Below are 17,317 nucleotides of genomic sequence, written 5' to 3'. Positions count from 1 at the left end.
CCTAGTCGATTTTGAACAGACAAAAGCAATTTATTTATACAAACGTATTTATAATGGCCTTAAAGTCTAATTGAAATCCATAATTCACTCCCGAGTTTCGAATCGTTTCATTTTCACGCGATCAGTTTGGCCAACCTGCAAAGACACCGTTTCCCATCGACGCTTTTCGAGTTTTCGGTTGACGTTTTTACGGTTCTTATTTACCCACCGATATCCTTCCTGCCTTCTGCAGGCCCTCCCGACATAAAATGGACCCAAATTTCCAGTTAGTGAAACTCGTGGATCCAAGTAAGAGCGTCACGAAAATCAAAGACAGTATGCGGACCCACAGTCATTGAAAATTTCAATAATATTTCCTTCCTCTTCAGAATTTGCCAAACTCACGCTTTCCTCACGCAAAAAGAAGGAACCTGACCCAGAATTGGCAAAGCAAGAACGGGAAAAGGCCTCCACGTCCAAATCACAGACGAGCCGGAAACTTTTCGACGATGTCCTAACTGACGACGGCTCCGAATCGGAGGCGGAAGAATTGAATCGAATTTTCTGTAGCAAAACTACAGCAAAAACGAGTGACAATGGGGCAAAGGATGCCCAGCGTAAATCCGAAAGACGATCGAAAAGTTTGTCGCAGCGTTTGCACCTCAGTGATTCAGACGAGACAAATTGTTCCTTTGAGATCGTTGCCCGGCCCGAGGCAGTGATGTCCGAAATGGAAAAGTTGGAAATGTCCCCGACACAGCCGCCAGCCCGGCAATCCTCGCAAAAGTTGTTCACCGACAGTTCGCCCACAGACGAGAAGGATGTGCCCCTTCAACAGATCTCTTCCAGACTGAGCTCGCTCAGCATCAAATGCCCGGCGAACCCCATCGAGAATTCGTCCGATGAGCGAAAGGCTCGCGATGCGGCGCTCGAAGATATTTTCAAGCAACAGATAGAGGAGAAAATGAAAACCGTTGACGAAGCACCAGAAATGCGAAGGTATTCGATCCTGACGATCAGCAGTACGGCCGAGTCGCCAGTCAAAGGACAGCAAGAGAAAGACGACGACGAGGACAGTGACGTGGTAATCATATCCGAATCAGAGGAGGAGGATGACGACGATTTCTATCCTGTTTCGGTAACTCAGGGTCCCTCGACCACGATATCCGAAACAATGCAGCAGCGCATCAATGACTTCTTCGAAAACATTCCATCGCTAGGGTCCAATCAGGGCCCCGAGCAATTATTTGAACATTTGGAGGAAAAAATTGACTTGACGAAATCCATTGAAGGATCGGTGAAAAATGACGACAGTTTGCCTGAAGACTCGATCGAAATTTGTGAAAGTTCCCCGGAAAGTGCAAGGCGGGTTCCACTAACTGAAAGGCCTCTGGAAGATTCGCCATCTAAAATGCTCTTGCGTTCTGCACAGAAGGCGTCGCATCGAAACAGTCCATTTGCATCGCCTCAAAGGTTTGCTTCTCCGTCGCCACGAAAACCGCGAACGCCGCGGAAAGTAGAAACTCCTGAGCTCCCCCAAAGTAGGTTGACTCCGAAGAAGACCACTACGCCTAGGAAAGTAACTCCAAGCACATTGACGCGGGGAGGAAAATGTGCGCAACCCGACAAGAAAACTCCAACTACATCAGGAAAAGTGCAGACTCCTAAAAAGGCAGCAACATCACCACGTAAACCTCGGACTCCACGAAAGACACCCACACCAAAGGTGCCGAAAAAACCAGAGAACTCCCGAAAGTCTCCTTCACCACAACCTCAGTCAGCTCGCAAACCGCAACAGGTGCCAACGGAGGAAGTAACTGAATCCGTAACTCCATCGGCGCCTGGCTCACATCGCCCTTCTGATAGAGTTTCAGACGCCAGCACCGAGTACCAGATCGAAAGAATTAACATTTCAACCACGATCAAAATCAAGTTGCAATTCAACGACGAAATGCTCGCATCCATTCATAGTTCGCCGGTGACCAGCACCACCTCGAATCTTCCACGGCTCACGGAGTCAGAATCGCCGACTAGTCCGGGCCCATCGGGACGTCATGCTGAAGAGCAAGTACATACGCCTGACAATCTGAAGCAACGTTCCCTTCGGGATCCTGGGATGTTGACGTTTGTGGACATCTCCAAGGGTAGTCCGATCTCCAATTTTTATGCAAACAAAGAATTGGAAAGCCATGAAGATATCAATCCTGAGGAAGTAATTGAACGTGGAAATCCCCTACCATCGCCTCCTATCCGAGATATTCCAAACTCCCCAGAGAATTCTCCCCAACATCCCGAGCCAACATCTTCAGAAGAAATATTTAAAGCCAGAAATCCCCCACAACCTGAAACGAAGAACACTCGCTCGATTCCTCAGAACTCTCCTCCGCAACGTGAAACGAAAAACATTCCTTCAAGTCCTCAAATTTCTCCTCCACAACCTGAAATCAGGAATACCCGCTCCAGTCCTGAGATTTCTCCTCCGCAACCTGAAACGCAAAGCACTCACTGTAGTCCCCAGAGCCCCCCTCCTGCAAAAGAATCTTCACCTGAAGTAGAAATTGACGACACAGCCCAAAAGCTGCTGGACCAACTTTATGGGGATGAGTGGAAGACGCCGGACGTTGTGAAAACGCTGAAGAAAAAGTCTGCATTAAACATTTCGCAGAGGGTGGACGCCATTGACAGGACAGTCGTCAATGAGAGTATGATGGACTTTTCGAAATGTAGGTTTTGTTTTTATACTTTTTAAAAAGTTGCTGAGATGTTTTCTGGTCCCTTTGCTAGTTCACAAGGATATTCGAACTGATTTGGAGTCGACACGTTTGCCTGACGTGTCACAATCGACGCGGAAGGCTATATTCAAGGTGCCAGCTACGGAGCGTAAGATTACAAGGACTAAAAAAGATGTTGACAAGGCAATTGCGTCGGAAAGGAAACCTGTAAGAAGTATTAAAGGTTAGTTATCTGCAGTTTTTTTTAACAAATTCGATTGGATGACGACGATAGTTGCCCTATTGGCTGCTATCGGCTTTTGAATTTGGAGCATGGTCTTTTTAAGATACAGATTGATTTTGGGACCACAATCAGAGCCCCGTTGTTACAAACCTAACGGTACCAGTTTATACTGAGTGGAGGCCCAGCATTTCTATCGTTGGATGCAAGATCTACCTAAAGTCTCTACCGAACTAACGAGTACAGCACCCGAGTTGCAATGGAAACTCCACGTTTGAGGCCTAAAATCTAATCAGAATCTAACGGCAAATAACCCAAGAACACTTGCGCCAGGAATTCTTTTGAGTGATAAGAACTCGGAGGGCTATCCCGGTTTTCACGGTATCCGGTAACATCTAGTGAGGTTTCGTGGCTGAAGCCATTTCAGATGAATTCCCGCACAGACTTAGGTTTGATCGCTCAAGGTCTTGGAGACTTCACTTCTTGCATCACAGCGTTGTTCGGTGTCACCAGGTGACGGTTCTCCTTGGCCACTTGGTGTTAATTCAGTCGACAGGTTTGCTACCTCGTCTATCCCAGAGCACCTCCAGAAGGTGCAAGAACTTCATAGATGAAGTCAAATTCGGAGCAGAGGTAGGCATTGGTGGCCGCGCCGAGCATCCTAATTAGCGCTGTGGTGCGCTATTTTGATGTCACAGACTGTGGCTGCTGTGGAAGGATAAGGGAGCAGAATCTAGTCGGCTCAAAACTTCCGAACCAGCTCGTAGCATTTACATAAGACAGCACCTTTCCCATTGTTTGCCTAATATCCGTAGCCTGGCTCTACTAGAGCTGGACAATTGGAAAGGAAGCGTCAGAGGTTTTTCCCTCTTGTCCGTAATGTAACGGTTGCTAAAGACTGGGAGGATAACATCTGAACAAAATTACAATTTCCACAATGTGAATTATAGAGTATGGCGACTCTGGCAGTATGGTACCTTATAAAGCTGTGCCCTATGCAAATTACCACAATCGTAGTCACTTTTACCCGCGTTTGAACTCGCGATTGGACTTTGTTACAGAAGAACGAGATCACATAAAGTCAGCGGCTGTCATCATTCTCCACAGCCCCAGCTGGATGCTGGCACCATGTTCATTCCCCTCTTATTTCTTTATGATCGGGAATCTAGAGGAGGGTGACCTTAGACTGTTCAGCGCATCCCTGCATTGACTACCAGTCTTGAGGATGTCGCCAATGATTACCCTTGATGACCGCTTGGCTGCCAATCAGTATGATTATGTTTCACTTGGGGTTCGGGTCATGCCTTAGCCACGGACTGGGTTCTAGTATTTTCAATATCTTCACTTTGAGTACACTGGCGAATCCCGGAATAGCGTACAACTCGACTACACTGTGCGTATCCGAGAATATTCCTTTTGAATCTGGGCTTGCGTGTGATGTCTAAAGTCTAAAATCTGCGAGGTACTTCGTCTAGGAAGTTTTTGTAGCCGTAGCTGATTCAATATATTTTTCCCGGAGGTGACAAACTTCAAAAAGCACTACTACGTACAGGGTCTGCTCCCAAACTTTTCGGATTGATTTTTTCAAAACATCGTTTCTTCAATATAAGTTTGCAAATTGTTCAGAACTTTTCAAATGTATTGTGCCTCTGATTTGATGCACCATTGCCAACGTTACACCTTCTGAAAGTCGACAATTGGAATATCCTTCAGTGTTGTCATCGTAGCTATTTTTACCGCCTCTAGTGCCCTATGCCGGGTTTCTTTCGATCCTTTAATTCTTGGGAACAAAAGGAAGTCTGCTGGGTCAGAGAACACAATGATTTTGGCTTTTTTTAGGCAAGGAGATTCCATAGTGTGCCACTCGCTGCTCTGAAAATTTGATTCGCCATCATACTCAAAAATCCACGTCCCCTATCACTCTGTTTAAACATTTTGGATCCTTTTTGTAGTAATCATGAAATTCCTGACACTTCAATAAACGCTGCTCCTTCATCTCACACGTCAGGGCTTTCGGCACCATTTTCGCGCAAACTTTTCGCAATTGAAAATCTCTGAACTCATAAAATGCGGTGAACAATTACTTTGGGTACTCCGCACTCACCCGAACACTTGATTGCTGTCCAAAACTTAACGCACTTCTTGCACCGAGCCCCCTGTTTATGATGTCAGCGGACGTCCGGAGCCGTCGTCATCGTCGAAAGAATCCTGACTTTCCAGAAAACTTTTGTGTCTCATGAAATTTTGGCTCCTTTTCATCGTTCTGTCCCCGTAGGCCGAGGCTTTTCGACGTTTTTACACAGTTTCATGTAACATGTTTCAGCGCGGGGGATTTATATCCACTAAAATCATCCTTGAACCCCTGTCTTCTTCCCCCGGAATCGCCTTGCCCGCCCAACATTTAGCATCATCCTTGTCAGGGCATGCACACATTGGATACCTTAATGCATCTTGTAAATGCTGCTTGAAGTTTAACCTGGCATCTATCATCACTCCAAGGTATTTGATTGCTGGTTTTGATGTGATGCTGTGGTTCCCCATTCTGATGGGAGCAGTCGTTTCCTTTACGACGCTTGGTGAGAAGCATCGCCTCTGTTTTGTCCATCGAGAATGCAGCAACTGTCCAGTAGACATATAGGTATGTATGACAACGGTTCACTAGGAGGCTTACGAGACACCAGTAAATCCTTCATCGTTATTAAAGGTGTTAGAAGCACATTTAAAGGCTTCTAGAGACTGTTTCCGTGTCTGCCCTCACGAACAGTATGCATTAGAAAATCGGGAGATGTAATTTGCGGAGCTGCCTGACGTTTGAATCTCCCCTTTACAGCCCTGTAGGCGCTTTCCCATGCCTTTATATTTGCCTCTGCCGTGAGTTATTCGAAGCATTCCCTTTTGCTTTGCTTTGTTTTTGCATTTTGTAGATCTCCTAGTCAATCCTGCCCATCCGTCTCTGGGCCGCTTGTCTGACACTTTCACGGTGGACCCAGCAGTTAGGCCTTCTACAAGAGAAAATATATAGTCTTTGTCCACAGCCGAACCAGAACCTCCTTTCAGGTAAGTATTACGCTGAGGATCGCTAACCAATCAATATGGAAGTCTAAGGCAAAAAAATGCATAGATTGACGGCATCAGCCGGGCAGAACTGTAGATGCTACTGCATATGCGGTTTTTCCAAATTCTTTAGCTTGGTTCTACTGTAGAATGAGTCGAACTAGGACTGTGTACATCCAGAGAACCATCTTCGGCCGAAGATTCCATTTCTTTGCAAAGGTCCTCTCGCAGTCGTCGAATTCTTGGCAGGCCTTCTTAACCTTCAGTTCTATGTTTAGTCTTCAAATTAATTTAGGAGTCAGCATTATACCCAAATATTTTATATTGGAGGAAAGTGATTTTTAATATGGATACTATCCAATGCGTAAGGTAACCCTCCTTTTCTGGTTAGACCTTCCTTGATGGCGTTGGTTTTTACATTGTTGAATGTTGCCTCTATATCCAGAAAAGCAGCTAGAGTATATTGCTTGTAGTGTAGCGACCACTCCAAATTACCTCGTGAAGAGTCATCATCATCATCAACGGCGCAACAACCGGTATCCGGTCTAGGCCTGGAAGGAACTCCAGACATCCCGGTTTTGCGCCGAGGTCCACCAATTCGATATCCCTAAAAGCTGTCTGGGGTCCTGACCCACGCCATCGCTCCATCTTAGGCAGGGTCTGTCTCGTCTTCTTTTTCTACCATAGATATTGCCCTCATAGACTTTCCGGGTGGGATCATCCTCATCCATACGGGTTAAGTGACCCGCCCACCGTAACCTATTGAGCCGGATTTTATCCACAACCGGACGGGCATGGTATCGCTCATAGATTTCGTCATTGTGTAGGCTACGGAATCGTCCATCCTCATGTAGGGGGCCAAAAATTCTTCGGAGGATTCTTCTCTCGAACGCGGCCAAGAGTTCGCAATTTTTCTTGCTAAGAACCCAAGTTTCCGAGGAATACATGAGGACTGGCAAGATCATAAGCTTGTACAGTAAGAGCTTTGACCCTATGGTGAGACGTTTCGAGCGGAACAGTCTTTGTAAGCTGAAATAGGCTCTGTTGGCTGACAACAACCGTGCGCGGATTTCATCATCGTAGTTGTTATCGGTTGTGATTTTCGACCCTAGATAGGAGAAATTGTCAACGGTCTCAAAGTTGTATTCTCCTATCCTTATTCTTCTTCGTGTTTGTGTTTGACCAGTGCGGTTTGATGTTGTTGGTTGATTCGTCTTCGGTGCTGACGTTGCCACCATATATTTTGTCTTGCCTTCATTGATGTGCAGCCCAAGATCTCGCGCCAAGCAACGCCTGCTCGATCTGGATGAAGGCAGTTTGAACGTCTCGGGTGGTTCTTCCCATGATGTCGATATCGTCAGCATAGGCCAGTAGTTGGGTGGACTTGAAGAGGATCGTACCTCTTGCATTCACCTCAGCATCACGGATCACTTTCTCGAGGGCCAGGTTAAAGAGGACGCATGATAGTGCATCCCCTTGTCGCAGACCGTTGTTGATGTCGAATGATCTTGAGAGTGATCCTGCTGCTTTTATCTGGCCTCGCACATTGGTCATGGTCAGCCTAGTCAGTCTTATTAATTTCGTCGGGATACCGAATTCTCTCATGGCCGTGTACAGTTTTACCCTGGCTATGCTATCATAGGCGGCTTTAAACTCGATGAACAGATGGTGCAACTGTTGTCCATATTCCAACAGTTTTTCCATCGCCTGCCGCGGAGAGAAAATCTGATCTGTTGCTGATTTGCCTGGAGTGAAGCCTCTTTGGTATGGGCCAATGATGTTCTGGGCGTATGGGGCTATCCGGCCTAGCAAGATGGAGGAGAATATCTCACTGAGGGTACTCAACAACGTGATACCTTTATAATAGTTCCACTGTGTGATATCTCCCTTTTTATGTAAGAGACAGATTATGCCTCGTTGCCAATCGTCAGGCATTGATTCGCTGTCCCATACCTTGAGCACAAGTTGATGAACCACTTGGTGTAACTGGTCGCCTCCATATTTAACCAATTCGGCTGTAATTCCATCGGCTCCTGGCGACTTATGATTTTTTACCCGATGAATTGCACGGACTGTTTCTACTAAACTTGGTGGTGGCAGTATTTGTCCGTCGTCTTCAGTTGGCGGGACCTCCAACTCGCCGATGTTCTGGTTGTTCAATAGCTCATCAAAGTACTCAACCCATCGCTCTAATATGCCCATTCTGTCGGAAATCAGATTTCCCTCTTTGTCTCGGCAGGATGAGCATCGAGGTGTATAAGGCTTCATCCTGCTGACTTGTTGGTAAAACTTCCGCGCCTGGTGCGGTTGCTCCCTGTACTTTTCTAGTTCACAGACTTGTTGGTTCTCCCAGGCTTCCTTTTTCCGTCTGTGAAGTCGCTTCTCCGCTCGACGGAGTTCGTGATAAGTCTCTGCGCGTGCCCGCGTTCTTTGAGAATGCAACATGAAGAGTGCAAGAGTGGTTTGGACAAATGTTGCCACCACCAGGCATAGAAGAAACAGTCCGTGCAATCCACCGGCTTAAAAACCATAAGTGACCAGGAGTCGATGGATATACAGCCGAATTGGTTACATATGGAGGCGATCAATTACACTAAGCGGTTAATCAACTGATTCTGATCCCAGGGGGGGCTTCATTCCAGGCAAATCAGCAATAGATCAGATTTTCTCTGCGACGAGCGATGGAAAAACTGTTGGAATATGGCCATCAGTTGCACCATCTTTTCATCAACATTAAAGCCTATGACATCATAGCCAGGGTGAAACTGTACACGATGATGAGGGAATTCGGTATCTCGGCGAAATTAATAAGACTGACTAGGCTGACCCTGTCCAATGTGCGAGGCCGAATAAAAGCACTTTCGAGACCCTTCGGCATCAACAACAGTCTAAGACAAAGGGATGGCTTATCATGCGTCCTCTTTAACCTGGGACTGAAAAAAGTGATTCGCGATGCAGATGTAAATGCAAGGGCCTCATCCTCTTTAAGTCCACTCAACTGTTGGCCTACGCTAACGATATTGGCATTATGGGAAGAACAACCCAAGTTGTGCAGTCTACCTTCATCCAGATCGAGCAGGCGGCGCGATATCTTGGGCTGCACCAATGAAGGCAAGACGAAGTACATGGTGGCGCTAAAATAGAAAGAATGAACAATATGGAATCGCACTGGTCAAACAAAAACCATGAAGATAGGAGCTTTTAGACCGTTGAAAATTTCTGCTATCTAGGGTCGAAAATTACAACCGATAACAGCTATGACGGTGAAATCCGCGCACGAGTTACAAAAACTGTTTCGCCCGCCATAGGGTCAAAGCTCTTATTGTACAAGACTATGATTTTGCCAATCCTCATGTATTCCTCGGAGACCTGGTACTTAGCAAAAAAAAAACTGTGAACTCTTGGCCGCGTTTGGGAGAAAAATCCTCCGAAGAATTTTTGGCCCCCTACATGAGGATGGATGATTGGATGATTCCGTAGCCTACATAACGACGAAACCTATGAGCGATACCACGACGGTCAGGTGGATCAAATCCGGCTCAACAGGTTGCGGTGGGTGAGTCATCTAATCCGTATGGATGAGGATTATCCAACCCGGAAAGTCTATAAGGGCAATATCTATGGTAGAAAAAAAAGAAGAGGCAGACCCTGCCTGAGATGGAGCGATGACGCCAGACAGCTTTTAGGGATATCGAATTGGTGGACCTCGGCCCTAAACCAAAATGTCTGGAGTTCCTTATTAAGGCAGGTTTAGACCGGATACCGGTTGTTGCGCCGTTGATGATGATGATTCTCATCTATAAAGTGCTGCAGCAGAAGGTTAATTTTTTGACGAATTGAATTAACTAAAAAATTCTCAAAAGCAATTTGTCAGGCTAACCCTTCTGCGACGTCTCAAGGAATCCGCTCAAGCCACGAATCATTGCAATTGGTTATGAATAAGAGGGTTTCCGTCGGAAAGAGCACTGCAAGCTGTCATGGTCACGATCAACCGATTAAATAGAAAGTTTCATTATCAACTGGAGCGATTTATCTTGCCAACAACAGTGGAATTGGTTTTTAGTCAGTTCAATTTTGATTGCAATTACTCGCTTTTGATATGGCTTTTAATATGGCTTCCATGAACCCCTATGTGGGATATACCGCGCCAAGCACATTCAGCTATTACATCCACGAGTCACTTTCAGTCACTTTCAGTCACTTTCTTGATTACTCATAGTTATGAAGAGAGCCTTCAAACCTTTATGTTCATCGATGTTATTTTGATGTTCCTTGATTCACCTTCACCTTGGACAGTTTCCTCTTTATGGAGATATTTGAGTTGGCAATATATTTGTAGTTATGCACGCTTGCTTTCTTCTGGAAGGATTTTTGGAGCTCGTAGGGCTTGAGATTAAGGTTCTCTTTTTTTTGTCATCGTTGATACTTTTGGCGTCTTTCATGATGACCTCGAATTTTGGTAGATCCGCTTCTTAATCGTCTTGGAATCCCTGAACGTTGACAATGCGGGTTCTTCTTTGCCCAGAATGGTCATGCTCGTGTCTAAGTTCTTTACATCGTCGAACTACGTCCGTTGCACGTTAAAGTTGTTCCTGGGAAAACAGCCACAAATTTCCAAAACATGATAATCCAAAAAATATACAGACAAAAAAAAATCAGAGAGCTAAAATCTTTATTGTCACGGTTCCTTCTTATTTCCAGGTCAAACTCCAAGAGTTCAGGTTCGGCCGAAATGTGATAGTGATTTATCCGATAGCGACAGCGACTTTGGTGCTTCAAGTGACGAATCCTGGAAAAATGTATTTTCATATAGCTCAGATAGCAGCAGTGAGAGCAACAAAGGGACAATATCTATGAGAAAGCCATCGAAGAAAACAAAGAAGAAAAATTCTTCCAAGGATGAAATAATCTATTTAGATTTATCGAGCGACCTAATTAAGGTGCAAGAAGTAAATGAAAGTCCATGTGCGAATAAGGATGAAGGCTTCCAGCGACGGTTACAGGAAATTCTGGATACTTGCAAATTGCCGGATAAGAAGAAACTTGAGGCAACTCCGAGGAAGTAAGAAAGTTTTTTCTTCGTTGCTTGTTGTAAAATGTAAATTTTCGATTTATTTTGTAAATTTGAATTAAAATGTTATGAGCTAGGCTATGAGAAAAAGTATGTGATTGTTCTAACATGAATATTTCCCCCTAGCCCCAAAACCAAGAGAAAACTATTTACCCCTCGTTTCGGTGAAGAAGACGAAGCGGGTCCAGTGTTATCAACTAGGAAGGAGGATAAAACCACGGACAATGATGTTGTGATACTTAACGCTCCACTTCCAGCGATGTTCGAACCTATCAACAAACATTTAGAGGCAGTAAAGACTGGTAAACCGATTTTCCCGCTGAGGACACCGAAAACAATATCAAAAAGTAAGTTTTTTGTTGAAGATGGTTCCATGTTGGTGGTGAAATTTATGATGTTGGTATTTGGTGTTAACAAACCATTGTCCTTTATGTTTATTTCGAACAGAAAACAAAGAAAACGTCCCATCAGGTAGTGATGTTTCCACTCCACAAAATACCCCAAGAACTCAGAAAGGAAGTAAAACTAAGCAAGATGACGACTTCAACTCGGGATTACCCAGTACTCCTTGTGATAAATATGGATTTTTGCAATCACTGGATGGTAAGCTTCTGTTTAGGTCAATATTACGCTTACGAGTGATAGTTAAAATGCTGTCATCACATTTCAGTGATCGTTGCCAAGAAGTTTTGTCATCCAGAAGCATTAATGTATCGCGAGAATTATAAGACTAAGAAACAAGAGTTAGCTGAAAAGTTGTATGAAATGTACAATGCCAAAGTTTTCAATAACGATTTGAACGTGGCGTTGGTTTGGAATAAGAAACTATTGAACACCGCTGGACGTTGCAGTTGTAGCACAAAGTAAGTGATCCTATGATTTGTAGCAACTACAATTTGGTTGACTAATTTTTTAGTAAGTAGGCAGTAGTTTACAACGTTTCATTTATAAATAGTGGGAGCCTTAACAGCTTACTTAATCTAATATAATGATAATCGTTGGCACAACAATCCATATTGTGTTAGAGCACTTCATTCAAGACCGTAACGGTACACTACAGTATACTGTAGGAGGCAATGTGGTCAGCATTACGCTCGCCCGAGATTATTACCCTGATTTGACTCAGGTACTCATTCGCAGCTGAGTCGACTGGTATCCGACGTTAAATCACGATATAAATCCCACTGCAGCGAGATTTGAACCGCGACCTTAATCTAAGGTTAAGCAAGAAGAACTTAAACTAATAGAATTTCACTTAAAGCTAACACGTTGGTGATGTACCGCACCTCCAGTCGTTTTGTTATAATTTAGTAGAGAGGAGGGAGATGGAAGTGATAGGGTTTAGATTAGGAACGACGTTGTTACCATTGTAGACAATGAGAAATTGCATTAAGTGATTTTTTCGCGGAAAGTTTTCCTTATCGTTATTAAACTCCGTGCCCTCGTTCAGGTGTAGACGATGAGGTTATCGACATATTGAAGGATCATGATTGGATTGCGGTGACGCATGGGCTTGGCGATATCTGTTATAAATAGAGGGGGAGAGGAGGAGGAGAGGGTTGTGGAAAGGACGGAGCTTTGTAGGGTTTCAGCGGGGATGGTGTCGACTTTAATTTGGGTTTGTCGCCCATCTAGGAAGCTAAGAAGTAGATTACAGACGTGTGGGTGGACTTTATTCGATTTGCTCAGAAATGTCCAACATCGACCTAAGAATAAACATGGAATACTCTAATTTCAACACAAATTCCTTCTCTCCTCAGGACCACCAATTATTATAAATCACTTTTTTTTTTAAATTAGTAATGCAGAATTATAAATTTAATAAAGCTTTATTTTATAAATATTGAATTAAAACAATATGTGGAGTCTCACCGCTGTAACAAGAAGCAACTCCTCAAAAGTTGTTAACTAACTGTCAAAAATTAATTCAATTATTTTTACATTTTTCCGCCACGGAGAACACCGGTGGTGACATCTGTCAGTCGAATTAACAACATTCGAAATAAATTTCCCTGCTGCGCCACATCACTCCGCCCCCAGATGAAACCTAGGGGTTTCAGCGACTGAACTCGGAACTGCGCCCTCCATCATTCATTTGGGGCGCAAACGGGCTTCAGCCTGGATAAGGAGACAGCCTTTTTGTGGCCTCCCGATCTCGAGCTGGAAGAAATGTTCTCCCCGCTCGAGAACACGGTACGGGCCTTCGTATGGAGGCTGCAGCGGCTTCCGGACAGCATCCGTCCTGGCCAGGATATGCGTGCCGGTGTCCAGCTCCTTGGGAGCGCAGGCAGGTACGGATGTGTGTCGGGTGGGAGGTGTAGTTTTAAGGCGGTGGAGATTGCGCAGCAAAACCGAATCTGTGAGACCCGATCTCTTGCCGAAGACCGGATCACTTGGAAGCCTTGGGTTCTCCCCGTATACCAGCTCCGCGGGGCTGGCAGCAAATCCCTCTCGGTGGGTTGTTCGGAGACCAAGTAGGGCGAGAGGCAAGACTTGAGTTAAGGACGGATCGTCGCGGGCCATAATGACAGCTTTCAGCGTCCGGTGCCAACGCTCTAGCATCTCATTGGATTGCGGCTGGTATGCTGTAATCCGCTGGCGTTTGAATCCCAGGAGTTTGCCTAACTCCGAGAAAAGGGTGGACTCAAATTGCATTCCCTGGTCAGTGATGATCACTGCAGGGACACCAAAGCGAGGGATCCACTCTCGACAGAGGGCTTCGGTTTCGCCGTAATGTCCTTCAGAGGTATTGCCTCAGGCGACCGCGTAAAACTGTCGATGATTGTAAGGCAACACCTGAAACTGTGCGAGTCTCGCAAAGGGCCTACGACGTCGAGGTGTAACGTGTGGAACCGTTTGGTAGTGCGGGGAAATGTGCCCACTTCTTTTCTTACATGCCTGGTGACTTTACACTTCTGGCATGCGATGCACTCTCTGGCCCAGGAATTGATGTCCTTATTCATGGAGGGCCAGAAGTATTTCTCGGTGACTGACCGTTTTGTTGTCCTGATGTCTGCATGCGCTAAGTCGTCAACCTCGTGGAACACTTGCGAAAGGTGGCCGGAATATATGGCCGGGGTCCCTTTTCCGAGTATTCGCAGCAGAGAGAGAGGTTCGAGCCGAAGATGGGAACTCCCGAAATTTGTATTTGGAGTTGGATTTGAGGCTCGGAAGTACTGCTTCATCCTCCTGCGCTTTATCGATAGCCGAGAAGTTGAATGAGGCGGGGATGTCAACCTCGGAGACACGTGACGAAGCGTCAGAAAATATGTTGTCCTTGCCGGACAGGTGCTGTATGTCGGACGTGAACTGGCTTATAAAGCTCAGGTGTCGAAGTTGACGAGGGGACGCTTTGTCGGGCTTCTGTTTCAAAGAATACGTTAGAGGCTTATGGACCGTGAACACTGTGAACGGCCTGCCTTCTAGTGCTCAAGTACGTGGCGAGCAGTTCTCGATCGTAGGTGCTGTAGTTCCGTTAAGCGGGGTTTAACTGTCTAGAGAAGAAGCTCAACGGCTGCCAGACTTGATTCACCTTTTGGTGAAGAGCAGCGCCTATTGCGATGTCAGAGGCATCCACAAAAACGGCTAGGGGTGCATTTTGTCGAGGAAATGCTAAGAGTGTAGCATCAGCCAGTTGTTGTCGGGATTTGTGAAACGCGCGGGCAACCTCTTCAGACAACACAATCTCTCGTATGTCTTTTATTTTGGGGCCAGACAAGTACGCGTTCAAAATGGACTGGTGTTGGGCGGTCTTGGGCAGGAAACGACGGTTGAAGTTTAGCATGCCCAAGAACTCCGCCAATCCTTCATCGTCTTCGGACGCGGTGCTTGCACCTTGTCTGGGTCGGGCTGTATTCCGTCAGGGGAAATGATGTGGCCGAGGAATCTCACCTGTGTCTGGGAAAACTTGCATTTATTAACGTTTAGGACTAAATCGGCCTCAAGGAGACGTTGAAAAATGCACTCGACATGGGCTAAGTGCTCAGACTCCGAGGAAGAAGCGACCAAAACATCATCCAAATACACGAAACAGAAGTCGAGGTGTCGCAGGACCGAATGAATGAACCTTTGAAAGGTTTGCGCCGCATTGCACAACCCGAAAGTCATCCGGGTGAATTCGAAGACTCCAAGGGTTTGCATATTGCCGTCTTTGGAATGTCCTCTGGGGGCTACAGGGTTTTGGTGATGCGGCAGTTTGCGAGATGATGCGCAAAGTCGTGGATGAGTGGAATGGGATATCCGTCAGGAATAGTTTGTGCGTTTAGCCATTCGCCATTTGGCTTAGGAACCATATGGAGTGGGGAAGATCAACAGCTATCCGAAGGTCTGCAGATACCTTGTTGCATAAGTTTTTCGAATTTTTTCCGTGCAATAGCCAGCTTCTGGGGTGGTAGGGAACGCACCTTTGAGAAGATAGGGGAACCAGTAGTGTTAATATGATGTTGCACATTGTGCTTTACTGGTTTAGAGAGACTACATTCGTTAGTAATCTGGCTGAATTTTTGGAGGATTGCCCGAACACGAGAGTTAGTAATACTTGATGTTTGATAGTATGTAGAGGGGATTCTTCGACCATTTTGGCTGACGCGATGATGCGAGCTGCATTATTAACTCCGAAGCGGAGGTTTGTTTTGACAGATGAGGGTAAGTGTCGCGGAAATTGAACTTTGTTTTCCCTGGGTTGGGTGTAAAGTCATTTTCTAAATGAGCCGCCAGTTCAGTACCTTTTTCAGCATCATTTCCTAGACGCAAGGGTGGTGAATGTTGTTTCGATTTTTTCAGTGTCCGGCGTCGAATTGAAACCTCTGAGCTAATTTTGAATATTTTGCTGGCACCTCCAACGAAATCCACGTATAGCGTTAGATGATTCAAGTACACTCACCTCACCTTTTTCAGCGTAATGTTTAAAATACAATTTGTGTATCATAGAATAGGTCATCATAAAATATTCTTTTTTGTTATATAACACCGAAACAGGTTCTTTCGACGCGGGATTTAGTTAGTTCTATTAATATTCACTTTCCATTCATTTTCAGAGGAGGAAAACGAGTCGCTCGTGTAGAACTCAGTGAGAAAGTGTTAACAAGTGCTGATCGTTTGAGGTGCACACTAATTCATGAACTATGTCACGCGGCCACTTGGATATACAATGGAGAACACGGCCATGGGGCAACATGGAAGAAATGGTAAGATCAAAACTAGGAGAATAACAAACTAAAAATAATGTTGATCTTAACGTTTAGGGCACGAAGGGCAAATGGTATTTTCCCAGAGCTTCCTCAAATTGGAGTATGTCATGACTACGATATAGACTATAAATACACATACAAATGTACATTGTGCAATGCGAAGTAAGTAGCTAGTTTGAAGATCAAGAAACTGACCTCTCATATTCCCTTTTAATTTCCCAACTGCTATAAGATTTTTCTTTGATTAGTTCTAACATCCGTTCTCGTTCTCTTCAAAACCAGATCTCATGCCCATTCGAAATCGAAAAAGGTTGAAAGTATACGCTGTGCATACTGTCACGGTGCAATTGAAGTATTTCTCAATAAAAAGGATAAAGATGGAAATGTTCTACCGACACCCGTTAAAGAACCTACAGGGTTTGCAAAATTCGTCAAGGAGAACTACAAAAAGTATAAGACACCCGATCTGAAACACGCCGAAGTAATGAGACTGCTGAGCAATGAGTTTGGTGCATTAAGTGTCGATGGAAAGAAATGATTTAAAGTTAGGATTTATTTTTTAGTTTCATTTTATTTCCACATTTTTTTTAAGATATAGAGAAAAGACTACTGCCAATTAGGACTGTTAGCACTGTATTTACTAAGAGACAATTTATACAGAATATATAGACTTTTGTATACTGAAATCGTTGTTTTAACTTCTTCTTTTCTTCAGCATCTGTCCCGTTCACAAGCGGGACTCGGTTCGTCGTGCTCGGTTTCGCCATTTGGCTCTATCAAATGCCTGATCTGGATGCAACCTCCAGGCTTTTAAATCCCCATCCAGCGTATCAAGCCAACGTTGTTTCGGCCTGTCTTTTGGTCGTTTACCATCGACTTTGATGTTCAGGCTAATCTTGGCAAGTGAATTCTCATTAAGGGGGTCATCCCGTGTGAAGGCCGTTTTTTTGCCTTTTTTTGAAAAATTATTTTGGAGGACTGGATAAAGATAGAAACGTGATTTTTTCACCATATGTTTATTGATATCTCTAGTATATGTGATAAATTCAGCTTGATATCGTAGTTAGTTTTT

At 44.9% G+C, this 17,317-nt stretch overlaps 1 protein-coding gene across 1 annotated transcript; it reads left to right on the top strand.

The window, feature by feature from the left end:
- The first annotated feature begins 97 nt into the window (after positions 1 to 97).
- Positions 98 to 16,925, top strand: LOC119657037 (proteoglycan 4-like). Its single transcript, XM_038063791.1, has 10 exons — positions 98 to 315; positions 369 to 2,702; positions 2,764 to 2,934; positions 10,687 to 11,047; positions 11,183 to 11,403; positions 11,504 to 11,659; positions 11,727 to 11,919; positions 16,093 to 16,242; positions 16,300 to 16,407; positions 16,528 to 16,925. The coding sequence occupies exons 1-10, from the start codon at positions 249 to 251 to the stop codon at positions 16,781 to 16,783; spliced, it is 4,017 nt and encodes a 1,338-aa protein (XP_037919719.1). The 5' UTR covers positions 98 to 248; the 3' UTR covers positions 16,784 to 16,925.
- Positions 16,926 to 17,317: the final 392 nt, after the last annotated feature.

The sequence above is a fragment of the Hermetia illucens genome, chromosome 5, assembly GCF_905115235.1.
Source record: "Hermetia illucens chromosome 5, iHerIll2.2.curated.20191125, whole genome shotgun sequence".
Classification (NCBI taxonomy): Eukaryota; Metazoa; Arthropoda; class Insecta; order Diptera; family Stratiomyidae; genus Hermetia; species Hermetia illucens.
This window is presented reverse-complemented; position numbering and strand designations above follow the sequence as displayed.

Excerpts from the sequence above, each read along its gene's own strand:
- LOC119657037 (XM_038063791.1), top strand. The coding sequence starts at position 249 with ATGGACCCAAATTTCCAGTTAGTGAAACTCGTGGATCCAAGTAAGAGC. Across the intron at positions 11,404-11,503 it reads ACCGAAAACAATATCAAAAA|AAAACAAAGAAAACGTCCCA; the intron begins GTAAGTTTTTTG and ends TATTTCGAACAG. Across the intron at positions 11,660-11,726 it reads ATTTTTGCAATCACTGGATG|TGATCGTTGCCAAGAAGTTT; the intron begins GTAAGCTTCTGT and ends ATCACATTTCAG.